At 47.4% G+C, this 24,525-nt stretch overlaps 9 protein-coding genes across 9 annotated transcripts; 2 read left to right on the top strand and 7 right to left on the bottom strand.

Moving 5' to 3' along the window:
• Window positions 1-191: 191 nt before the first annotated feature.
• N7529_004807 (uncharacterized protein) lies at window positions 192-2,495 on the bottom strand (the record flags this gene model as incomplete). The annotated part of the gene is made up of 2 exons (XM_057240334.1): window positions 192-2,002; window positions 2,102-2,495. The coding sequence occupies 2 exons, from the start codon at window positions 2,493-2,495 to the stop codon at window positions 192-194; spliced, it is 2,205 nt and encodes a 734-aa protein (XP_057099629.1).
• A 405-nt stretch (window positions 2,496-2,900) lies between these two features.
• On the bottom strand, window positions 2,901-4,443 carry N7529_004806 (glycoside hydrolase family 76 protein; the record flags this gene model as incomplete). Its single annotated transcript, XM_057240333.1, has 3 exons — window positions 2,901-3,482; window positions 3,548-4,239; window positions 4,305-4,443. 3 exons carry the CDS (start codon window positions 4,441-4,443, stop codon window positions 2,901-2,903), a joined length of 1,413 nt encoding a protein of 470 aa, XP_057099628.1.
• A 1,344-nt stretch (window positions 4,444-5,787) lies between these two features.
• On the bottom strand, window positions 5,788-7,311 carry N7529_004805 (NADH:flavin oxidoreductase/NADH oxidase family protein; the record flags this gene model as incomplete). Its single annotated transcript, XM_057240332.1, has 6 exons — window positions 5,788-5,853; window positions 5,914-6,495; window positions 6,544-6,563; window positions 6,610-7,029; window positions 7,080-7,182; window positions 7,243-7,311. 6 exons carry the CDS (start codon window positions 7,309-7,311, stop codon window positions 5,788-5,790), a joined length of 1,260 nt encoding a protein of 419 aa, XP_057099627.1.
• An 813-nt stretch (window positions 7,312-8,124) lies between these two features.
• Window positions 8,125-10,295, bottom strand: N7529_004804 (Malic enzyme NAD-binding; the record flags this gene model as incomplete). The annotated part of the gene is made up of 4 exons (XM_057240331.1): window positions 8,125-9,551; window positions 9,611-9,689; window positions 9,765-9,984; window positions 10,069-10,295. 4 exons carry the CDS (start codon window positions 10,293-10,295, stop codon window positions 8,125-8,127), a joined length of 1,953 nt encoding a protein of 650 aa, XP_057099626.1.
• Window positions 10,296-14,330: 4,035 nt separating this feature from the next.
• N7529_004803 (uncharacterized protein) lies at window positions 14,331-15,068 on the bottom strand (the record flags this gene model as incomplete). The annotated part of the gene is made up of 1 exon (XM_057240330.1): window positions 14,331-15,068. One exon carries the CDS (start codon window positions 15,066-15,068, stop codon window positions 14,331-14,333), a length of 738 nt encoding a protein of 245 aa, XP_057099625.1.
• Window positions 15,069-15,652: 584 nt separating this feature from the next.
• N7529_004802 (phosphatase PAP2 family protein) lies at window positions 15,653-16,793 on the bottom strand (the record flags this gene model as incomplete). The annotated part of the gene is made up of 2 exons (XM_057240329.1): window positions 15,653-16,235; window positions 16,291-16,793. The coding sequence occupies 2 exons, from the start codon at window positions 16,791-16,793 to the stop codon at window positions 15,653-15,655; spliced, it is 1,086 nt and encodes a 361-aa protein (XP_057099624.1).
• Window positions 16,794-18,968: 2,175 nt separating this feature from the next.
• N7529_004801 (glycosyltransferase) lies at window positions 18,969-21,738 on the top strand (the record flags this gene model as incomplete). The annotated part of the gene is made up of 6 exons (XM_057240328.1): window positions 18,969-19,062; window positions 19,134-19,809; window positions 19,865-20,389; window positions 20,443-20,793; window positions 20,869-21,464; window positions 21,521-21,738. 6 exons carry the CDS (start codon window positions 18,969-18,971, stop codon window positions 21,736-21,738), a joined length of 2,460 nt encoding a protein of 819 aa, XP_057099623.1.
• Window positions 21,739-21,866: 128 nt separating this feature from the next.
• N7529_004800 (uncharacterized protein) lies at window positions 21,867-22,205 on the bottom strand (the record flags this gene model as incomplete). Its single annotated transcript, XM_057240327.1, has 1 exon — window positions 21,867-22,205. One exon carries the CDS (start codon window positions 22,203-22,205, stop codon window positions 21,867-21,869), a length of 339 nt encoding a protein of 112 aa, XP_057099622.1.
• Window positions 22,206-22,854: 649 nt separating this feature from the next.
• N7529_004799 (uncharacterized protein) lies at window positions 22,855-23,811 on the top strand (the record flags this gene model as incomplete). The annotated part of the gene is made up of 1 exon (XM_057240326.1): window positions 22,855-23,811. One exon carries the CDS (start codon window positions 22,855-22,857, stop codon window positions 23,809-23,811), a length of 957 nt encoding a protein of 318 aa, XP_057099621.1.
• Window positions 23,812-24,525: the final 714 nt, after the last annotated feature.

Here is a 24,525-nt window from a genome sequence, read left to right as displayed (position 1 = left end):
TGGATTTCGGTGCATACAATTGCAACAGGCGACATGCTTAACAAGGATAAGCTTTGTTTGTGATGGAATGGTGAAATAGTTCGTGCGCTGCAACATTGCATAGGTAGTGGTCATCGTAAAATCATGAAAAAACAAGTCAAGTGCTAGGTAATTCAAAGCCTCAAAATATCAAAACGACGCTCCAAGAACAATCAGTGTCGTCCAGCAACATTGAAGATATCATTCTGCCAGGTATGGCCAAGCCCATGAGTCTCATCTCCATCCTCAATAACCTCCTGTGCACGGGTAGCTTCCTCTTGCCACGTCTTAACAATACTGCCAGGAGCATAAACGCCCTTGAAAGCACCATCTTTCAATGGCTGAAGACCAATTCTTGTTTCAATATCGGAGTCTGCAGGCTTAAGACGAGCAAGAACAGCTCTCACGAAAGTGGCTAGGTCCTGCGGGTTCGCGATGCGAGCGGCACGAAGGCGCTCACGAGCAAAGACCAATTCGCGATTCAATGCGAACGCCGCAGCAACAATCTGTTCGGCAATCTTCTTCTCCAGTACGCGGCGGACCAGATGTTTGAGGAGTGGCTTGGTCAGCCAGAGAAGGAACTTCCACTTGCTGCGCTTTACAGTGTAGTCGAGTTTGTGGATGACCACACGGACGCCACGCAGCGAGAATATCTGCTCTAGATTTCCACGGCCGACTTCGATATCTAAAGATATGTCGATACCACGGCGGTCGAGATAGAAGCTAGCTATGCCTTCGTCTTTGAAGTGGAAGAAATGACCTGGGTGAGTACGGAACCAGAAGCCAAAGTCCTCGGCGCTGATATTCAGGCCTTGAACGGTGACTGTAAAAGCTGTTTTCATGAGTGTTTCCGTGCGCTTGGAGTGAGTTTTTATCACGTCAATATCGTTGCGCGTGACAATGTGCAATCGGTAAGGGAGGAAAGAAGAGAAGTTGACTGTGTGTCCGGGCTCGAGAATAAGATTCTCGAGGAGGAGGTCCATTTCTGGAGCTGATATCTCCAGACGTGGAATTGGGATGTATTGAATCGTGCGTAGGAGGACGGGGAGGAAGACATTCACCAGGTCTGCTGGGAGGTCTGCCTTGTTGTCGTTGTAAGCAGTCCATGCGTGCTGGTAGACTTTCTTCGTGGCATTAATTAACTTAAACACAGCAGGGTCCTCCGGCACAGTCCGCATTGTCCGCTTGGTCTGGGCCAAAAAGTCATCTACGTCCTTGCGCAGACTCGTCTCCGAGCCTACCTTCTCGGACTGTTGTTTGAGTTCATCGAGCTTCTGTGGTGCCGAATCAAAGAACTCGGGATCGGTGAGCATATTTTGGAGTGAGTTACCTGCCTCTCCCAGTAATGTATCAAACTCGGGATCTTTGTTGGCATGGCGTAGGACATCGTGGAATTTCTCTTGAAGCCGATCCCATTCTTCTGCACTCCCAAAAGACCGCAGTACCTTCCAAAATTCATCGACCGCACGCTTAAGGTCAGCATTAACTTCCAAATCTTCTTGGGCGAAAGAAGAAGTATTCTCCGCTACATCGGCGTAGATCTTGGCGTATCGTTGCAGCAATTGAGCAAGTGTCGCAATCGAGTCGGAGTAGTCTGTTCTCTCGCGGAGCTTTGTAACAGCTTGCTTTAGTCGGAACAGTAGAGTATCCCTCTCTCGACCGGACAGGTGCTCTTTGGCACTCTGTACAGCATCATTTCCCGTACGGGCAATCCCTTCACTAGCAGCATCTGCTACATGGGCAACTTCCTCCCTCAACTCATCTTTCGAGAGCTCATGACCTTCATCAGCCCCAGCTCCTTGTAAGGCGGATTCTTCTTCCGCGGATGGCTGGACCTGTTTCGCCACACGCTTAGAAGACTCGGCAAGGGACTCGGCGGTATCAGCGAAGATCTGGCGTCCGACGGTAACGATATCATCCACGAAAAGACGGAAGTCGGCATTGGTCAACAGCAGACTGCCGACGGTGCGGAAGCTGTCATATGCTTAAAAAAGACATCCACTGTTAGCAAATGATCGTCCCGTGGACCATAGACCGAGGCTGCGCCAAGCCTAGATAGAACCTGGGGATTATCGCGACCCACCAGCTTTAGTATCAGCCCGGGCTTTCACGTGGGCAGCCTGCCTGGAAACCCGGTCGCTATCTAGATGGACACGGGAGCGGGCCAAACGCCATAGAAACTCCTGGAGCTGGTCTTCGTGGTTCTTCTGCTGCAGGAACTCAATGAAGACCTGGATCCACAATCTGGTATCGCGCACTAGCTGGCGACCGACACTACCAATGTCTTGATTTCGGAGATTTAGCACGTCGGAAGCTAGGAAGGTGCGCAGGTTTGCGATTGTTTGTTCTGTTGTTGGCATGTATCCCTCGGAGATGGCGCGGATCATCTGGTAGCTGTGGAGCTTCTGGTGGAGGCGTCGCTGACGGGAGGTGTCATCCTCATAGCGAGGGAGGAGAGGTTCTGTCTCGGAGGGCATCTTGAATCCCCGAGATGCTAAGATAAACAGCTAATACTTGTGTTTCAAGGAGTTGGACAAATCAATAAATATGGTTGAGGGAGTTGTTCAAAGAAGCTCAGGAAGCTCAAGAAGCTTTTGTGTTGTGATCGACACAACCTGTTTTCCTCGGGCACATGACGACACCTCAACAGTTACACTTACACTTACACAGGAATTCTTGTACAATTTCATATCTTGCTAAAAATTAGTACCTTGAACTAGTTGCTAGGTACTCCTTATGTATTATATACTTGAGCTTCAATTATAATTGTGAAGCGATTGTTGGGAATATAAAATATCACAAAACAGAGCCTAAACTGCTCAGGATATCAAGATTCCTAGTATACACATACACTATCTATCAATGTTTACATCTGACTATATTTACTCAGCTTTAACAATCCAAGACACAGCCCCGACCCAGAGTATGATAAAGACCGCCGTCAATATTCCTGCGCCAACCTTGTCACCTGTCTCGACATCTTTCGGGCCCAAGGTATTCTTAGTGTTGGTGCCTCCATGTGGGTCGCTTTTGGATGTCCCACCGTTGTCAGCATTGTAAGGTCCCTGAGCCTTGAATGGGACCATGATAGCATTAAGGACACCCAACACAGACATCTGCTGCTCCAAGCCCACAGTTCCATCCCATTCTGCCTTCTTCGTCCAGCGAATTCCACAATGCTTCCCATCGCTTCCACCGGAGCATTGTTGACCGGCAGCGACAGCCGAACTCTTGAATCTCGCCATCAAGTCCGCCGTGGTCTCGGTCGGTACTATCAAGGACATGAATCCGATCCAAGAAGTGAAATAGGCCTTGAATGTTTTTTGATTGCGATCACATTTATTGATTGGCTCGCAGGTGATATCGGAAATGATTTGTTTTGCACCGGAATCGGGGAAAAACTGATCAGATGTCTTGATCAGTCCGTTTACGCCTTCGAGCCATTTGCTTTCGGCGCCATTAGTCTATAGAACCAGTTAGTTTGGATATCCCGGATAGTTCACAGATAAAGGACAAGGGATGAATATACATAATTGTGCATATAACCAGCACCGGATATATACGTGGCATAATTGTAAGTCCATTGATGATCACCATGATCCTTGCAATCCGCAGCGGTAGAAGTTGTATCGGCTATAACCCAGGTTTTTCTCAACAGCGGTGTAGATGCACTCCAATCCCAAATTTTCTCAGCCCATTCGGCATAGGTCGAGTTCTTGGTATATAGTGCCAGACGCGCTGACAGCTGGAACAACCCTCCGTTGGAGATGGCGTTTTTCAAATGAAAGCCATTCTGGTAAGGCCAGATCTGCCATCGCAAACCCCCGCTGCAACTGGCCATATCCCAACGAGGAATCTGTCCGTTGAAGACACCCTCGGCTAAAGAAACCCATGAGGGTTGGTTGTCTCTTTCTGGAAAGTTTAGTTCCGCGGCAGTTATCGCCGCTAATCCCCAGAAAACCTGATCGTCGTTGCCTAGGTACTGGGAGTAGTTGCTTGGGAAAAAGTCATTTTCGCCCTTCTGCCAGTACATGCCCTCCTGGATGGCGTCGTTGAACTGGCTGTCGCCCGTTAAATACCAGTACTGGATGAGGGTCATGAACATCGAACCACCCTCCCACCAGGTATCGTCCATTTTGCCTGGAATAGATTTCGAGTCGCGGTCGTTGTAGAAATCCATCATGGCGGAGGCAACGGTCTTGGCGGCATCTTTGAGGGAGGCTGCCAGATAGGTACATGTAAGTCATTTGAGCTGCTTTGAGGTAGTTTATGAAATTATGACCTACTCTCGTCATCAGGGCTAACGTCAATCGCGAGTGCGGTTCGTACGAGAAGGCAGACTGAAATGGTGATCAGCCACCTAGAAAGGATTGTAGGCATCATTTGACGCGAGCTGAGGGTCGACCGACATCGGAGGAAATGCATAGGACTGGGATATGGAGAACAGCAGTTGAGTGCATTGAGAACAGGGGACTATGAGTGTGCATCTCTCAGGACGAAATGGCAAACACAACAATGGAACCATAAAATTGTGCCAAATCATGGCTATTTATGAAACAAGTCACTTGGCAGAGAGAGGCGCCAAATGAGCAGCATTACAACAGGAAAGGGTCTCTATGGATATCCCAAGACATTGGCAGGACAGATCCTGCTGCCTGGATTCGCTCTAGGCGCCCAGCTCTGCTCAGCAATGCCCAGTTTTCAGGTGCTTGGCGTTGGATCTTTCTTTGATTGCGGAACGAGAGTGTGGTAATGCCAAGTGCCAAATGGTCCTCTTTACCCCGCCCCCTTCCGGGAGGCCGGAGAAAGCGCTTAGGGGAAACATAAACACTTGAGTGTGAAGGGTGGCCTCTACCCTCAAAGATCTTTTTGATATAATCTGTTCAGAGATCCAAGCATGCCCGCGAAACAAGACAGTTTAGCCTGGTTGAGGTGGGTGTTCCGGCAATTACATCTGGGGACTCAGGATCAAAAAGGTAGAATTTCCTTCTGGTACATTCAGAGATCACATATGAGGTGCTGCTATTTCAAATAAACCTACGGTGATACCGCGTGAAAATAAAGCCCGACGCATTCGGGTTGGACAATGCCTCTGAATGTCATTTCGCACAGCAAGGGGGGCCACGATGCCAAGTCTTTTCCGCTGCGCGGAATACCCAAAGTACTCTTGGCGAAGTTTGAGATGAACTTATTTTTAGACGCGCCAAGATCTGGCACTGCCACTCTCCATTTGGCGATATCATGTCTGAAACTAAGGAGGAATTGCGGTTCGTTAACTAATCTGCAGGAATCATCAGCTATGGGCTTGTCTATAAAGCTTTCGACTGTTGAATAAGATATGAACCAACTATACAAAGGCCCACAGCGCAATGACCCCTAGTCATGATCAAAATTTTTGGGATGGGACCCAAGAGACACGAGGCAAGTCTACACGCCTACATCTTGCAATCTTTTCTAACAACCTCATCAATCAAGCTGCCCTTAAAAAGCCAGACGTCGATCTATAGGCTTTGCTCGATACTTGCCAATACCTCTGGTCTACCAGCCGGATAAAAGATGACCTCAAACAAACCATGACGCAACATGGAAAATTTCTCAATGTACTCCATAGACGGAGTTGACTTCAATGGTCGGGAAGTGGCCTAAATGCCTCTTTAATCAGTTCATGTGGACTCGGATTTGATTTAGGGAATTGTCCCTCGACTGGTATATTTCCACAAGCTCCAAGCAACTATATACAATCATCCATAGATGTATCCAAAAAGTAATCTACAAAGATGGCGCAAGAGTAACAAGCCCCTTAGCCAAGCGCTGAATCTGAGCAGAATAATAAGTCTATGAAAGTCAGCAAAGCTCACACGGACCCGTGGGCTCTAAAAGGAACCCAAAACTCACACTCTCAGTCCCAGCCCCAATAATATGCAACGGCAAAAACCGCGTATACCAAGGAATAGGCACTTTGTTCAACGGCAGCTGCGCCTCTCGATCTGAAACACTCTCATCAAGCAGTAAAAGCGGAAATTTCGGATCAACAACCGCAGGCCGCCCAATACCAACAAGATCACAAGCCCCATCGTTAATAGCAGCCTCCGCACCAGCCCGAGTCCGGAACCCGCCCGTCAGCATAAGCACAAGCTCGGGATGCCGGCTGCGGACTTCCTTCGAGAACTCAAGGAAGAAGGCCTCGCGCGCGGCGGTTCGCTCGGACTTCGGGGCCGGTGCTTTAGCATACCCCATCATCTTGGGGTCTTCGTAGGTGCCGCCTGAGATCTCCATGAAATCGATGCCGGCTTCGGCGAGGAGTTTGATCTGCGTCATTGTTTCTTCGAAGGTTGCGGAACTGTGGTCTGCGGAGTTGAGCTTGATGCCGATGCAGAATGTTGAGGGAACGACTTTGCGTGTTTGACTGAGGATTTCTAGGACGAAGCGGGCGCGTTTCTCGGGCGTGCCGCCATAGGCGTCGGTGCGGAGATTTGTCTAGTGTATGTTAGTTAAAGTCAATGCGGCGTTCGTATAGTCTCATACCTTGCCACTAAGGAATTGATCTACCACTGTTAGCATGTATTGATAACCAAGTAACAACAAACATACCAATCAAATACCCATGAGCACCGTGCAATTCTACCCCAGAAAACCCAGCATCTGCCATAAGCCTGGCAGTATCAACGAATTGCCCAATAACTCTCTCAACATCCTGGGCAGTCATCTCCTTCGGTGCCGACCACGCCAAACACCCCATCAAACGCTCAAGGTACCCATCCCCAAGCTTGATGGGCACTGCGCTGGGCGCCAGCGTCTGCGCAAACATACCCCTGTGGCCTGCAACACGGAACGACTGCCGGCCCGGGTGGCAGATCTGGGCGATGGCCGGTGTGCCGTGTTTCTGGCAGGCGTCGGCGTACTTCTTCCATTGGGCGACGAGATCAGCATTGCTTTCTGGGTCTTGGTATTCGTTATGCAGGGCTGGGTCGAAGGGGCTGCCCATGTGGTTCACGTCGACTTGAATGTTTCCTGTGTTGTGTGAGAATTGGAGTGAGTTGTTAGGGTTTGGGGTTACTCACCTGTGAGGATACTTCCCCATCCACCATCAGACCATTTCTCGTAGGCGTCGACGAGAGGATCTGCTGGGTGGTTTTTCTTAGACATTAGCTCAGCCATTGCGGCCTTGGGATTGTTAATTTAATGTCTATTCTTATGTTACAGAAAAATACGAGATTCCCATACCTTGCTGAGCCGATTAGGCAAAACCAGTCCACAAGGGAGCTTCACGGGATCTGCGAGAGGAGACGGCATGATGTACAGCCTCCTTATGCGCTATTATGATTGAGATATATGTATATGCAGTGTGGTGCAATTAGTCCTATACAAATTCGGACGAGTTAGACGACGAGACCTGCCAATTGAGTCAAGATGAATGGTTCAAAGCAGGAGACACAAGCATACCTCTGGTCAAGCCGAACAATTTAAAAACAGAACCAATTTACCAGACCTTCTTCAACTTGTATAAAATCTCCAAATCGGAAATTTGCCTCCAAAAAAAAGGGACCTCGGTTGAACTTAGTCATCCATCTGCGGAGAGATTGATGTCCCCGCTCCGATTGAGGAGTCTTCACGCTGTTTTGATATTTTGAGATTTATACTCGGCGATTGGGTTCATCCGTGGGCTCCATGTGAGATGAAGTGCTCCCGAGGTAGCTTAATAAACAATATGTTGTGAGTTTATTGATCGCCAGGGGAACTATGCTCACACTAGAAGTGCTTGCGAATTAACAAAAGCAATGGAAGGGAATCAAAAGACCTAAAACTTATTGAACGGAGAAGAAGTAATTTTTAAAATTTGTTCATTCATATGACAATAGATGCTAACTATTCCCAAAATGCAAAGGCCCCAAAAGTGACCAAACAGAAAACGATGGGTATTCTATCAAAAAAAAAAGTCGTCACGACCCGGAAAAGGCGAAAAGAAGAGACAAGAAAGGTGCAAGTGCAAGTGCGCTCGAAGCAAAAATAAAAGAAAAGAAAAGTCACTGTGCGAGTCCATCACGCAGAGATCCTAAGCGCTGAAAGGGATCAGAACATGTGTTTTGAAAATGCAATTCACAAATCTTACAGCTTGGCACCGCTCTTCTCTTCAGTGGGAGAGCCATTCGCGGTAATAGGAGGCGAAATTGTTCCCAAGCTGGAGAGAAGGTGGCCGACCTCGCGCTCAAGAGCGCGAACCTCAGTGTGAGGATCGTACATGCGAGCCTTGATCCAGTTATCAAGCTCAATGTCGGAGAGCGCACGGAGTGAGATCTCACGGTCGACCTTGTCTTCCTGGGCGGCGCGCATCACCTTACGGGTGACGACGATGGACACCTCGCGGATGCGGGTGATGTCCGGGTACAGGAGACCGCGCTCGAGTTCCTCGGCGGTCAGGGCGGAGGACAGAGACTCGCCGGAGGCGTAGATCATGCTGTCGGTCACGCGGACGGCCTTGGAAAGAATGCTGCCGAGGCCGATACCGGGGAAGACGTACATGTTGTTGCCCTGGCCGGGGTAGTAGGTGCGGGTCTCGCCGGCAGAGTTGGTGAAGGTGTAGTTGGGGAAGGGGGAGCCGGAGGCGAAGAGGCAGCGGCCGTCAGTGTTCTTGACGGCGGTCTCGAAGTCGCACTCGGACTTGGAGGAAGGGTTGGAGAGGGGGAAGATGAGGGGAGCAGTGTTCCAGTCGGCCATCTTGCGGAGGATCTCGGGGGTGAAGACACCGCCCATGGTGGAGAGACCCATCAGGATGGAGGGCTTGACGTAGTCGACGACCTCCTCGAGGGTCTTGTATTGAGAACCCTCGTTGTCACGGCGGGCAAAGTAGACCTTGTGGTCGGCGAGCTTGTCGCCGCGATCGGCGGTGACAAGACCCTTGGTGTCGACGAGGTAGAAGCAGTTGCGGGCCTCTTCCTCGGTCATACCTTCGCGCATGAAGAACTCAACGATCTGGCGGGCGACACCAACACCGGCACTGCCAGCACCGAAGAACACGGCGCGGTGGTCCTTGCAGGGAAGACCGGAGCGCTTGACAGCGTTGATGACACCGCCGAGGATGACAGCGCCAGTACCCTGGATGTCATCATTGAAACAGGTGAATGAGTCGCGGTAACGCTCTAGAGCGGGGAAGGGGTTCTTGAAGTCCTCGAACTGGATGACGATACCGGGCCAGCGCTCGGTGAGGGCGGACATCAGCTCATCAAGGAACTCACGCTCCTCCTCGGGAGAGATCTTGTCACGACGGCTACCCATGTACAGCGGGTCTTCCCGGAGAGCCTTGTTACCGGTACCCAGATCGAGAGTCAGAGGCAGAGTGGCCTCGGGACGAATACCCGCACAGGCAGTGTAAAGAGCAAGCTTGCCAATAGGGATTCCCATTCCATTGATGCCCAGATCACCCAGCCCGAGGATACGAGAACCATCGGTGATACATGTGATCTCGACATTAGGCTGTGGCCAATTGGAGATGACCGAAGCAAGATTACCGCGATCCTCCCAGCTGAGGTACATACCTGGAATATAGAGTTAGCATCGCTCCGGTTCTAATTCGTGCAGATCTTCCGAATCTTACCTTCAGGCTGTTGGTAGATCTCAGACCACCGTTGGCAGGCCTCGCCCACAACTGGGGTATAGATCAAAGGAGTCAATTCCTGCGGGGATTATAGTTAGTTTTCGTTTTCTCCAACTTTCCCCGGTCCAATCACATGTCTCGGCGGTTAACGTACCCTGAGGTGGTCGGTCACCAGGCGGTAGAACAGGTGTACATTGTTCTTGCGCAGAGTGCTGAGATATAGGAACTTGTCGATGGGGGTATTCTTGAGACCAAGCTGGGCCAGGCATCGTGTCTTTTGTGTTTCGTATCCCTCGGCGCGAGGAGGAGTGAGACCGTAGGTGCGCAGGTACTTGCGAATATATGAAGGGTTGGCAGTGTCATAGTTGGCGTCACTAGAGAGAGAACGTTAGCCCAATTGCTTCCATACCATTGAAGCCATCTATAGAGCTAGCTATACGATGGGATGGTCAACGTACGCAGGCGAGGCGTGGTTCACAAACGGCGCCGGGGTGGCATGCACCAGCCGGGTCTGTTGAGTGGGCAATGAAGGGTATCGAGCCATTGTAGAAGTGTTCAATGGAGCAGTGGTAGAATGGTAGAAAGAGAAAAAAGAGCGAGAAGCAGATTGGAGTCTGTTTTTATGTACACGAGGTAACATATTAAATTTCCCCTGGGAAGTTCGTGCGCACATCATCCAGGACATTCCGACAGGCAAAAGGCGATGACCAGAGAATTAACCGGGACCGCGTGTCGAGGCGACACGGTATAGTAAAAAAAAGAGTCATGATTTGAAGTCGGGAAGAGTCGGACATGGACGGGGGAGAGGGTCACGGAAGGGCCCATGTGGATTCGTTTTCGGTGATGACAGCGAACCGTTGTGCTTGAAAGTAATTTTGGGAATCTGGATCCTTCACAATGATTTTTTTTTTCTTTTCCCTATTCCTTTTTTGTTCGGAAAGCAGATCCAGGCAAGGGGAAGTGTATCGCCGTGTGGAGACGGGGGGCGCCGACTCCGACAAATGCGGAGATACAGTCAAATCAAGAGACAATTGATTATTTACAACATCCTTGAATTTTGAGGGATTTATGCCTCATTCCTAAGAGCTACAGTGTACAATTCAGAATTGACGTATTCTGACCCTGAATATGGACGCCTACATACTACTTGCATACTACGTATTATGTACAGATCTACGATATTATAGGATTATAGAATAAATCACAAAATTGGAGAAATCAAGGTAAGTCAGAAATATACACGGTAGACTTCAAACTCTTGACCTTGGTTCAACAAAATCTGTATAAACAAAGTACTCTGATTGGTCGTTAAAGCCGGGGAGAAGAGAAATAGAGACACACTAGTCTCCCTTTGTCTCCACCCAAATCCACCCAAATCCACAGCTACGAGCTTCCAGAGCCGCAGATAGTGCCGAATGTCCCACTAATTGCCCAAATTGTCTCTAAGTTCGGTGTTGCTATGGATTATTTCTTTTTCTTTTTTCTTTTTCATGTTTCCCTATTTCCTTACCTTCTTTAGGGGTGATTTTGCTGACCTTCTAGAAGGCGGGAAATCTATACCGGAGGCCGGCGACGGAGACTGCCGCAATTAGATTCCTACTCTGGTTGTTTTAATAATACATACATAGAGTATTATTATCAAAGATAGGAAAAACAAATAAGAGGTCTTCCGATCGGAAACTTCCCGGTGAGACCTTTTGGTTTCGAGTCCGCCGTGTTGACGATGTTATTTCGGCGTTGTGAATGGCTCTCAGTCGCCGACAGGGATTTGATTACTAACTATAGCTCCGGATATTTGTTTTCCAGCACGGCCCTATGCGCCATTATTATCCATTATCCCCGTTGAAAGAAGAAAGTTGAAAAATTAAATTAATCAAAAAAAAGTCTTCAAGTCTGGAACCCACTGTCCACATCAGCTTTGTCGGACGAAACAATTCGGAATCCAGGGATTTCACGATCCCGATGTTGATTGGATCCCTTGTCCGGGTAACTTGGGGCCTCTGTGTAAGGCGTAAAGCTTCTATTAATAATTCTTTTGCTATGCTCTGCTCTACAGCGTAAATCATATATTTTCATGCAGATACACTCCGAACGTGTCAAGTTTTCTCAACCTGCAGTTCCCAACGTTGGGAAAAAGGCTTGGATAGGCTTGGCGATCGCGTGGAATGGAGACGGATCAGACTACCTACATATTTAGACATGTCATTCTCAATTTGAGGCATTATTTTTGCATATTTGCTTTTCTTCTCCTTTTTTCTGTTGCAGATCAGGGACTCCTTAGTTACGTATGCCTACAACAATAATTCCACAGATCGAGCGCTAGAAGCATAATGGCGCATTGAATGGAGTCTCACATCAGAAATAAGCCTGATCTAATTGGAACTATTGCCATGGTTGCAGGAAAAGCCTATTCGGTTACTGGCTAAATAGCTTTCCCCAGATGATCTTCCGTTTACCTAATGCTTTCCATGTTTATAAACTTTACAATGTTGCATAATTTAACTAAATATTCCAGCCTTACATGTCAGTTATACATACAGTTCGATCACATTATTTTTTTTGTTTTCTAAGATTAAATAAAATAACTCACTTACATTGCTTACGAGGCGTCCACGTGCCTGCCTTCCTTGTTGGAAACTCGACATGTTTCACTCTTTCCCTCTTCACTCATCTCTTTACGGAAATTGAAAAAGGCAGACCCCTTGCCCCTGGGTTTTTGAGCGTCATTCCCACGCGTGAAGCAGGCACACTAGTCATGAGTTGCGCACACCCCCTTGAAATAGCAATGGCAGGTCTTTCGCAACATCTTGCCGATCCACCAAAGCAAGGAATCATATGGGTGATGTGGCCTACAATGTAGAACTCTGGAAGACAAACCGGCTTGATAGGACTCCTTACAAGATGCCTGGAACGAAAATATAAGCTACTGCTAAAGAAGCTGCACAAAAGAAGCGAACATATTTCGAGATCTGGCCTGGGTAGGGACAGTGGGTCTGATCCGAATCTGCCTTCTGTACTGAATGGTGAATTGTTACGGAGTAGAATGGGCTGATACCTGGAAACATCATGAGCTGGCTGCGTTCTCAACCTCGAAAGGTATTCCCTTGAATTAAAGATATGGTGAGGTATTATGATTGGCTGGTCAATGCGTCATTATTGAATGTGAGGAACCGGATGGACGGCATGGACACTGCAGTAAAGGTGGCTTCAGGACTTTGGCAAAAGCGAAGCCAGCGACACCTTTCTCGACTTGTGACTTGACTTCCTATGCTGGGAGTCTTTAACCTGCTCCCTCGGTTCCATTATTTAGCCCCTAAATCTCCATATGTCGACATTTGGTGTCTTCATCCCTTCGCATTTCCGATGTTTCATACATCGCTCATACAGATAATGATCGGAAGTTTAGGTATCATAATGTGCGCTTTAATCAAAAACCCATGGCAAATCGCAAAATACCTCTATTGTCTTTGTTAGAGTTTCCTTTGTTCTCTCATTTACACTCTCATTTCTCGCGTTCCTGATCATCAAACTCGACCTGCTGCAGTAATTTACTATCGGTATCACGTCAACCCATTTCGGTAGTTTTTTAGTTAGATACTCAATTCATTAAGCTGAGTTTTTCGCACTTTACACTCCTCGCTATAGAATTTCAGAATTGATATGGTTATGTTCCCGCCATAGGAAGTAGTTGGAACCTAAACCCGAGATGCAAACGAGCCCGGATTCCCAATCGCTATAATCACTCTTACTATAGACAATTTACCAAACCACTCGGAGTTGGATATCAGCTCCGACCCCCAGCGTTTGCACACTAAGTATCACAGATGGCGAGGCCGAGTTAGTATCGCAACGGGGAAACACCAACAAACGAAGAGTCAGCTTACCGCGGAACGATCGCCATGGAAAGTGAGAGCTCATGACTAGCTGGATGGGTATGACAGGCCCGGCTGTGGTCTTTATCAACAGTATTGAGCAAGCAAAGCGCCCTGACGAGTCCTATTTTTTGACATATTCAAGGCTGTCTATGACAAGAATTTTTAGTTCGAGGAACCGAGGCAAATTTGGGTAACTTATATCCAGAACGAGACTACCGATTTCATCAACATGCATCTATACGGTCCAGGTACGGTACACCAGGATTCGAACAACGGGGTTGTTGCCTGGACTCCTACCCAGTTAGGTACTATTGCTGATTACAACGCTTTACTCGGCACATCGCTAAGGTGGCTGTAAATCTCATTTTGGGGGCCTTCGGGGAAAGTACGAAGCGTGTTGTGCGGATCAGCCTTGTTGATCGTTCGGTGCCCCACGTCTGAAGTTCGAGATCGAGAATATTTGAGAATGCTGACCGAATACTAGATATGATCTAAGCAAAACATAAGGTGAATTCATTTCGGACGAGTAAACTGATGATCAGGAGATCCAGCACCGAGAGCAGTTATCGCGAGTTTACTGAAAAGGCATGTTCTTCTTTAGAGTACGTGAGCTGATTCAAATTCTTCGACAGTATGATCCATCATGCGGCAATCATATTGTTTTCTCAACCACTTTGCTTCATCTAAACGAGAAAAAATCTTGTAAAGTTGATTAACTTCCTTTCTAACATCACATTAGTTGACAGTGAGAATCAGAGAATTCCCTGTGCAGGTGAGATTGAAGTAAATGTTGCCGGTGCATTACCAAGATCATATCAGCAACTGAGCATTGACCCTAATTTCCATCATGGCACCGCACTGGTACTTTCCAGTTGCCGTAATGCATCAATCAACTCCCTACAGTAATCAGCAAAGGAAACTTGCGTGATATCGGTAGCAATCATGTCCTTCAATTCCCACTCGATAGACGCAACCTTCGGAAGCTCATCCCTCAATTCATCCAACAACCTAGCAAGGGCCATGCAAGGCGGAGGCCCAACGCCGAATCGATCTAGGATGATACATGAATTTTCACAGGCAATCACGAAATCTTCAGCAGTATCATATTCGGCCCGGTTCATTTGGTCCCATTTTCTAAGCTCCTGTCTCACGTGGCTTGCGCAGTCGGCTCGGCCGTAGTATGACTTGATCATACGGAAAAGATCGTCGGCATGGGTGGTTTCTCCTTCCATCAAACAAAGATGAACCTCCATCTCTTCATCGATAAATCGCCGCATCCACCAGCCCACAGCCGCAGACCAGAAGGACCATTTTCCGTAGGATGGATTGCTGTACTCGGGTCGGGGAATGGTCTTGTCGAGGAGATTTTCTAACCGCAGTGGATGTAGAGCGTCTTCTAGGGACGAGATCCAGTCTTCGACGTCAGTGTTGGATTTGGTTAAGACTTCGAGCGTCTTCCGCTGAAGAATCCCCAGGTAGAGTTGATCATCCTCCTCGGGTAGACCTTGGGCTTGTGTAATCAGTGGCACCGAAGACTCCGTAGGGTCGCTGGGCTGTTCATGGTGCAAACTAAGCCCAAACATTCTGCAACAATATCCTGATCTTCTCCGAGGTTGGCGAGAAGCTCGGTTTTACAGAGTGAGGAGGGATGTCTCGCGGGTTCGGGTTCGCGGTCGTCTGAAAAGCTTGACAAGCTTTGTTTATTGAAAAGGAGAAGAAACGATATGTCAGTTCCAGGAGAGGATTTCAGTAAAAAGGGGACACGGGGTCCGCTGTCAAAACGCCTCAAACGCCATAAGATGGGATGTTTTGATTAGCAGAGGATGGTCGAGAGTAAATACGGGGAAAGAAAAGCGAAGAGTTGATCCACAAAGGGAGAGAAAGAGAAGGAAAAGAGATACAATTGAGTGGGAAGAGGTAGAAGTTTCCATGTTGGGAAGTCAGTTCTGTCCTGATTTGAACACTTGCTCCAATCCCACACCCAAACTCACTGACACGGGCAGAGTAAGACTGTGTTAATTTGATAAGGTCATAAAGTCATCTATCGGGCTTGAAAGTATACCTGGCGGAATATTAAATCATTAATTGACGATAATGCAAGATATTAGAATGTATCGAAATTGTCTCTACCCTGTGACTCCAACTTTATGTTGATCAGAAGCACCCATCAACTTATATCTGAAGCCCATCTTTTGCCTCTATCCCCCGTGGTAGGTACAGGCTTCGCCAAACGCAAGACCCAGCAAAATGCATACTCGAGAGGAAGTAGCAGCAGAAGCACTCTGTTGCAGCGGTAACACAGAGTGACTGTGAAAATCGCTACAACAGCATCCAACCAGTAATGATTTGCAGTGGCAACGATGACACTAAGGACAAGAATGGGGTAAAATATAGCAAGAGCCAGGAATCCGAATTCAGTGACTTTCGACTTGGGTGATGTCTTGCCACGGAGTCTTTGCAGGAATCCGGAGTGATAGAAAAAGGTGGAACCTATCACAAAAGCATAGGTGAAGTGAAGACTGGGCATGGCCGCAAACTGGTTTACGGATTTTCCCCCAACCCATACGCTTTCAGCGTTGCCTTGTCGCACGGTATCGTAGAATCCATATGACTCGGGAAGTAACCGGGGAGGCATGCATGGGTAGACGCAGAAGATCAAGAAGGCGGCGAGGTTTCCAAGAGTCATTGTCCGGCGGGCGACGGCAAAGGTTGAATGGTTTTTAGCAGTGTAATAGTACCAGGAAAGGAACCTAAATGACGAGATGAGTTAGTTTGCTGTCAGAGAAATAAGTATGGGATACTTACATCACAGTACCTGGGATATGAACTAATGAGTAAATTCGATTGAAAACGGTCAAAATCGACGGGTGATATTTAATGAAAAACGATTGGAAATCCACTTCCTTAATGGGAAAAAACCAAGATGCAGTGTGCTGCTCAAAGTCGAGGATACTGAGGGCGTGCTCTCGCGCCACTTGAACAACGCCTATCTGGGCCGGTGATAGCCATTGTGCCATGCCTTTCGTCACTGAATAGAACAGGTAGTTCATAATCCAGTAAAACATCTCGACGAGGAAAGGAAACTTTTGCAAGATTCTGCTGTGGATATGATGCGCCCAGCGAGATGTGTCTTGGGTCTTAATAGTGATCCCGCATACCGTCTCGGACTTGGTGTGAATATCACCGCTCCCATGTGCATCACCATCCTCCAGTATGCTTGCATTGTAACCAGAATCGAAGTCGCTTAATAATGCCATCGAGCTTCGGTTGGAGTCTTTGCGGCGGTTCACGATCAAGGATCCGACCATGATACTCACGACCACCTATCCTGAGATTAGGACCTGAATATCAACCATTTTTTTGTTTTCGATGAACTTACAATAGGCTCGAGCCATGCGTGAGACGCTAGTTGCGGTTTTCCCAGGTCTGGTGAGTCGCGGGGAGTAAAATGTGTCATGCTTGACATGGTGGAGGCAATAGCTGCCATTCCTCACTCAAACCGCTTCTAGAAAAGTCACAGAATGTTGTATATTTAATGACGAACAATAAGGTCTCTTGTGGAAAGAACAAAGAATTGAAACTGTTTATGAAATAGACCAAGATTTTTAAACGAAAATGGCTACCAGACATTCCACATCAAATTGCCCCTGACAACTACCCGGATAGAGATTGACGTCCCATCTCCCTCACTTCAAATTTAGTGCGCATAAATATAACCTACAGTTAATCATTCCGGCAGTCTCGGGTGGATTGGCATCGAAAATAGACTGCGTATTCGCTTTCTTTAGTGGGTCGTATCTTTCGTATTGTTTTCCTAGTTGGACCTTATTTTCCTAGTTAGACCTACTTGGGCGCTATTCTTTCACATTACTGCTTGGGACCCTTTTGAATGTCCTTTCCACCAGCTGAGAGATTCCAATTATGCAAAGAAACGCAAGGTCCGTCCAGATGCCAAGGTGCAGATTTTCATTTTTTCTCGCGCCAAGGACCGGATTCGGTATCCCGACACCCCGATCCTCTTTCTCTTTAAGTTCTTCAGCGATTCCCCACCAATAAAAGGAAGCCGGACACGCCGTTTCAAGTTATGCACACAATAACCAACTTTTTCTCTGCCAAAAACGTGGAATAGAATGTTTCCTCAACCTATTACAAGGTTTTCAGTCAACCCACTTTCCTAGTATGTATAAATGCAGGGAGATATTGGGATTATTCACGCCTTAAACAAAGTCTGGTGTGGACCTCGAGTGAGACAAGCTATGCCAGCGATCAATAAAGTGGGCTGATCAGTTCCCGAGGTCAATTAAGGCGTAGATTATCACATGGAGAGTGGAGAATCGGCGGAATTCAAATTTCCAAGACCGAGATCATTTCCTGGTCGTCGAGCCGGAAATTCCAAGCCCGAGCTTCATCAATATGATGGGATTATCTCGCATTACCTTGTTATAGCAAAACAAAAAGGTCGCGGCTATAGTCATTCATTCAACAATAAACCCCAGCTGTATCGTTGCAGCTCTAATCTTGGGGTGCTCAATTCAAATACCTAACACGAGAATTCGTAACTTGGATGCATTATCCATTGAATCTTCAATATTTGTGTTTGACATCCATGATCAATTGAAGGATTCAATGCAAGATACGTATCTAGGTGCCACTTGAGAAGGCTACACCATGTGAATTTATATATCCCAGCCCTGGAGAGAAGCCTAGAACCGGGTGAAAGTTCTTCCAATGCAGCGGTAGTATGGAATAGCCGTTATATATCTTTTGAGTCAAAGATAACCCCTGATGAACGTTGAAAAAACCTGAAAATAATTTCCATCGTAGAAAGACACACAAGGGCGTAAAAGCCATAGGATGCATCTTTCTCTTTACTATCTCCAGTTGAAATTAAATGTATACAATCTCAAGAGTCGATGTAAGAAATTTGCAATATGAAATGTGTTGGTCAACCCCCACAACTATACGCGTATAGGAAACCTTTTCCCAACGCGAGAGGCAGTAACCAGCATTTGATTTGTCGAAGTTCAACCCCTTTAGGCCACAAAATATAATTCTCAAACGCGATGACCGATCATCCCTGATCTGCACTCGCGCTGTGGCCTAGACGGAGATCAAACATGGCAACGAAAGCTTCTCATTGGCTGCATTGTCTTAACTCTAAAGTCGTAATCGTATTCTTGATTCAAATACGACTAGGCTATCTGCATAGTTACATGTATCATTGCTGAGTTAGTGAAAAATTGGTTTTGGGCAAACTAGAATTCTCCATTGTTGACTATCGATGTCGGAAAAAAGTATTACTCTTAGCTTGAGGTTTGATATTAACTGGAGATTGGTTGGAGAAACTGAGACTAGAATCCCTGCCAGAGATCACGTATAACGGTGGACAAGTGCTTTGCTTCTGTTCCATCTGATTTCTACTTTTAAATTTCTGCTTCCTATCAGGGGAAAGGCATACAGCTTTGGCTCTGAGCTATATTGAAATGTTCAGTGGAACGCTTCAATCATCATCAGAGGCCCAGGATGAACAACCCCCCAGGTACTCCGTGCTCGAGGCCACTGGATGGTCTCGAGAGGGTCCAGAAGTTCAAGGTTTCAGCGACATCACTAAAGTCTATCTGTTCCAATATATACTAATTTGTTTCTAGACGATGGCCGCATCGCGGTTGATCTTGACTCCAAGATTTGTAGGGCCGTTTCAAAGCTGATCCGGACACCGCGCGACGAAGCCGAGGCCCCTCCTCCGGAATACCCTGGAAGCGATCTCTGTGACCTTCGCCTGAACATCGTCATTCAAGTTGTCGGGAGTCGAGGCGATGTACAGCCCTTTATTGCGTTGGGAAATGAGCTTCAACTGCATGGCCACCGCGTGCGTTTAGCTACCCACGGAGTGTTTGAAACTTTCGTTATCGAATCGGGCTTGGAGTTCTATCCGATTGGCGGGGATCCATCAGAACTGATGGCGTATATGGTCAAGAACCCGGGCTTGATACCTCAGATGAAAAGTCTGCGAGATGGAGAAATCCAGCGCAAGCGAGCAATGGTGGCAGAGATGTTAAATGGCTGTTGGGAATCCTGTATTAGGGACGATCCAGTGAGCAACGTTCCATTTGTGGCGGACGCCATCATTGCCAATCCTCCGAGCTTTGCACACATCCACTGCGCCCAAGCACTCTCGATTCCTTTGCATATCATGTTCACTATGCCTTGGAGCAGCACCAAAGCCTTCCCTCACCCTTTGGCAAATTTGAAGTATTCAAACACGGAGCCGAAAATAGCAAATTTCGTCTCCTACGGTATCGTTGAATGGATGACTTGGCAAGGGTATCGAATCTTAATCTGGCAAAAGTTTGAACCATTTACTGATCAATGAATACAGCCTAGGTGATGTTATAAACGATTGGAGGGCATCGCTTGATTTAGAACCTATACCAGCCACCGAAGGGCCTTCTTTAACTGAAACTCTCAAGGTACCTTTTACGTACTGTTGGTCTCCATCTCTAATGCCCAAGCCACTGGATTGGCCAGCGCACATCGATGTTTGTGGGTTTTTCTTTCGCTCGGTCCCGAACTACACACCACCCCCAGATCTAGATGCGTTTCTTCGAAATGGCAGCCCACCGGTATATATTGGTTTCGGCAGTATTGTTATCGAGGATCCAGCTGGTATGACCAGTCTGATACTCCAGGCTATCAAAGCATTGGGTGTTCGCGCAATAGTATCCCGCGGCTGGAGCAAACTGGGCAATGACTTTTCGGACGATCAGGTGTTTTACCTCGGCGATTGCCCTCACGAGTGGTTGTTCCAACATGTCTCTGCTGTTGTCCATCACGGTGGCGCAGGGACTACAGCGTGCGGTTTGCGCTTTGGAAAGTCTACAGCTATCGTGCCATTCTTTGGAGAGTATGTTATGCTGTGTTCCAAATTGCAAATTTGACCATACTAAATCTGTTTAGCCAACTCTTTTGGGGAAATATGATCGCCTCTCGTGGTCTTGGACCAAGCCCTATCCCATACAAACAGCTCAACGCACAGAACTTGGCGAGTGCCATCGAATTCTGCCTTCAACCGTCTGCTCAGGCTGCCGCTCGTGATGTCGCCAGGCAAATGAGCGATGAGTCTGGTGTTAGCACGGCAGTCACATCCTTTCATCGCAATTTACCTCTAGATACCATGCGCTGCCATTTGTTGACCTCAGAACCAGCCGTTTGGAAGTTGAGAAAGGCTTCGAGGCCTTTGCATCTATCTAAACTGGCCGCAGAAGTTCTTGTCGAACACCATCGTTTAAAGTTGGGTGACATTGAGCCGTAAGTCTAATCGATTTTCTTCAATCCCTTCCTCTTTGTCTCGATGTACATTTTTCCATATTAACAGAGAAACAGCTACGCGAGTCATTCAATCTACATCCAGAATAGGCGATGGGATCCAGTTACGGGCACCACTTCCTCCCTCATTGGTACTAGCACCGACATAATGAAGGCCACCGGCGATATATTTCTCCTTCCGTATCAGGAATTCCGTCGTCATCCTCAGAGCTCATCGAAGAACGATCTCCCTGAGACCTCTGGTAGATCGCCCAGCGTTTCATCTACAGGAGCATCTTCTGTGGTCACCACCAATAGTGAAAGGCAATCAAGACTGAAGACTGCAGGTGCGGCCCTGGGTGCTTCTGCAAAGAGCATGGGAAAAGCAGTAGGTCACTCATATAAAGGCATGCTTATCGATATGCCTTTAGCTGCGAGCGAAGGACTTAGAGCAGTTCCACGACTGTACGGTGACGAAGTCAAAAGCCATGGCGATGTTCGGGACTGGAAATCTGGGGCCATGTTTGCAGGGAAGAATTTCGCCCAGGGAATGACAGAAGGTTTAAGTGATCTTTTCGTGCAACCCTACAAAGGTGGTCGACAGGAAGGGGCCAAGGGTGTGATGAAGGGGCTTGCTAAAGGAACACTTGGGGCTACCACGAAGGTTTCATCAGGTATGTTGAGCCCTTTGTCAAGAAACACATGGGTGGTTTTAACAAATCGATTTCAGCCGCATTGGGGTTGGTGGCATATCCAGCTCATGGTATGATGAAAAGCCTGTACACCGCAACACATTCCAAAACCAGAAAGCAAATCATCGAAGCTCGGAGAAGAGAAGGAAAATACTTGGAGCAACACTCAGATAAAAGTCGAGTGGGTCGCCAAGTAGTTCTTCGGAAGTTCGAGGCCCAACAACGCATATTCATCGACGATGTTAACTCGAAGTGAATTACAGACAGAAAACTATACTATAAGATAGTGAAATTTTTTTTACATCCTACAAAATATCGGTGCTCTGCTTGAATACCGTTAAATTCAACATAAAGAATGACCTGTCATGGTCAATGCATTACTATTTAGAATGGCAAATTGATCACCATTTGGTGGAGCTCATCGGCTATTGTGAGCCCCTTGGAATAAATAGTCAGATGAGGGTAGCTCTTGTATTCAGAGCCCAGAGCCTTCAATCGATCAGAGTAACCCTTGCAGATTTCCGCAAGCTCGATGCCTGCATAGTTCACTTTGTCTCCGTAGAATCCGATAGCGATCACATCATTAGCGAGCGACTTCAGGGTCTTTTCGACGGCTACTCGGTCCGGGCAAGTGGTTTGCACATACGAAGCCTGAGCGATCAAAGCGCCCTTGAATTGCCTGATGCGTCGCTCCTCGCGTTGCAGGTCCGATGACTCAGACATTTTTTTCAGATTTGGCTGGAGGTAATAGGTTCGAGACTGTGAGTGGGTGTGGTAATGTATGAATTGTTGCTTGGCTACTTGGTTGCTTGAGTGGTACTGTGAATGAGATTGGACATATTGATGCCTCGAAAACTTGAGAAGATCGTGTCGTTTTATACCCTTTGCGTTGGCATTGACCGGTCAATTCGATGAGCTGTTCTTTTCTGAAACAAAGACAGCATAGAGATCTTTGATCTCATTCTGCTTTTTTACGTCAGAAACGCTTTGTTTTTGTTTTTCGTGCTGTCCCTTCGCTTCATGGGCCTGATCACTCTTCAAAGAAACGACTCAGACCTGAAAGAGTATTGACCATTTTGTTTATTTTGGAAGCAGCATAGGCAAAAGAAGCACGAAAGCATAATTCCATAAGCGTTTCCCACCAGTCACATTCGCGCGATGCGTTAACATGACTATCGATAAAATTACAGAAATAAACTATGAGATACAGTTATACACAATGGTATATGTATTTTTATGTCATAATCGGGTGAAGTTGCCCAGATAGATCTCGAGAAGGTGCAATGGGGTGCGACTACTTCCCCATAGATCGTGATGCTTCTTCCGGGAATGTTTCCACTCATCCATCTCAGAATTGTCAGTGATGTCTCCAATGTTCAGGACTCCTTCGATTGTTGCCAATGTCCATTTTGAACGGAAATCAGCCCAACACTGGAGCTACGAGAAGTTCGCCGTCGCCGCAACCATCATCCTTTCACTTCTGGCCTTCACGGGACTTGCTTACTTGTTGATTTGGTACCTGCGACGAAGACTCCGGTCACGACGTGTTCGAAGTCAAAGATGTCAGCACGATGACATATTTGGCCAGTCCGCGGTTTCCCTGGCGGAGGATACAAGCAAAGCCCTGGATGAGTTTCTCATGACAGATGTTCAACCTCAACGCTCGTCGATTATGCGCCGTAGAAGCCGCTCTCCATCCATCACTATGGTCTTTGAGGATAAAGACTACTGTGACTCTGCTCCCCGGTCCTATCTTACGAGCCACGACACCTCAACTTCCACCTTGATTCCCGTTGTCAACCTGGCCCAGGTCTCAGCAGTTCAATCTGGACCCAGTGTACCAAGTGCAAGCACTACTCAGGAAGCCACATCCGGACAGCGATCATCAAGCTCTACACCAAGAGCGTCTATGTCTTCTATGGTGCCAACTGCGCGATCCTCGCAGATGTGGACTACAGCTTCTGCCAACACTGATACCTGCACGCTTCTGAGTCGAGATTCGAACCCCTCGCAACACTCTCAAATCGCATCTCAAAGTCCTACGAGCCCTCTGTCCTCGCGTGGTTCTCGATTTTATCCATGTCGCTCCAATACCCCTCGCGGATCAGGCCGTCCGTCTAGCACGGGTATCTTGTACTCTTCTCCTCGATTATTCAACTTTTTGGAGTTTTCTCGGCGGAGACAAGCAAGAACTCTCGATCTTGATGAGACAACTCCTCTCTCTCCCATCTCACCGATCTTGGTAGATGTTTCGACTGACTTGGATCAGTCTCGATGGGCATCATCCCGTCCTCCAGATCCGTTTCCCTTCCATCCTTCTGGGATCTAGGTGTACACTGCAGTTTCCGTATTGTCAAATTGCTTCTACTCCTGCGACAAGGCAGGAAAGTTGGTTGAGGGATTATTTCGAGGCTTTTCCTTTCCCCCCATTACTGGAGTGAAACACCATTCTCGCGTATGATTTCTTTGGCTTCTCCACACCCTGGTGGCTCCTGGTATTTCTCTAACCCCTAAGCTGTCGCCTTCTATATGCTCTACTTTCCACTCAACGCTCGCTATTAGTACGGTCTCTGGGCTAATGGCTTTCTAACAATGCTAATTTCTTCAATCCTAATAGTCTCAGTCTCGCTAGATACCACATAGAGCATGGCCCGAAATTGAGTCATAAATTTGATACATAGTCAACCCAGATCGTATATGAAGGGAAGAGTTCTCCTTAAGCCTTTTAGTTAACTCGCACTTCTGTCGATAAACTCAATAACTCTTGATCATTCGCGAAGGACGCGTGGCGATCCTCTAGTTCTGATCCCAGGAGGAAACAGCGAATACGGCGTACCACTCGAATTTGGAGGACTGAAAACTTTTGAGTCGGTCGTCATCTTCGCGTATGTTGGGGTCAGAGGTTCTGTTTCCCCTAGTTACTATGCAACCTTAGATCCTGATATTGGAAAACAAGACATCCAAGTAAACAGCCGCAAGTCTTGATCTTCTTTATGAGGCGCGGTCAATTAGAAATATCTTCCATTGATACCAGAGCTATAAG

Source organism: Penicillium soppii (assembly GCF_028829465.1).
Source record: "Penicillium soppii strain IBT 18220 chromosome Unknown utg000004l, whole genome shotgun sequence".
In the NCBI taxonomy this organism is placed as follows: Eukaryota; Fungi; Ascomycota; class Eurotiomycetes; order Eurotiales; family Aspergillaceae; genus Penicillium; species Penicillium soppii.
Note: the sequence above shows the minus strand (reverse complement) of the source record. Positions and strands in the feature narration are given on the sequence as shown.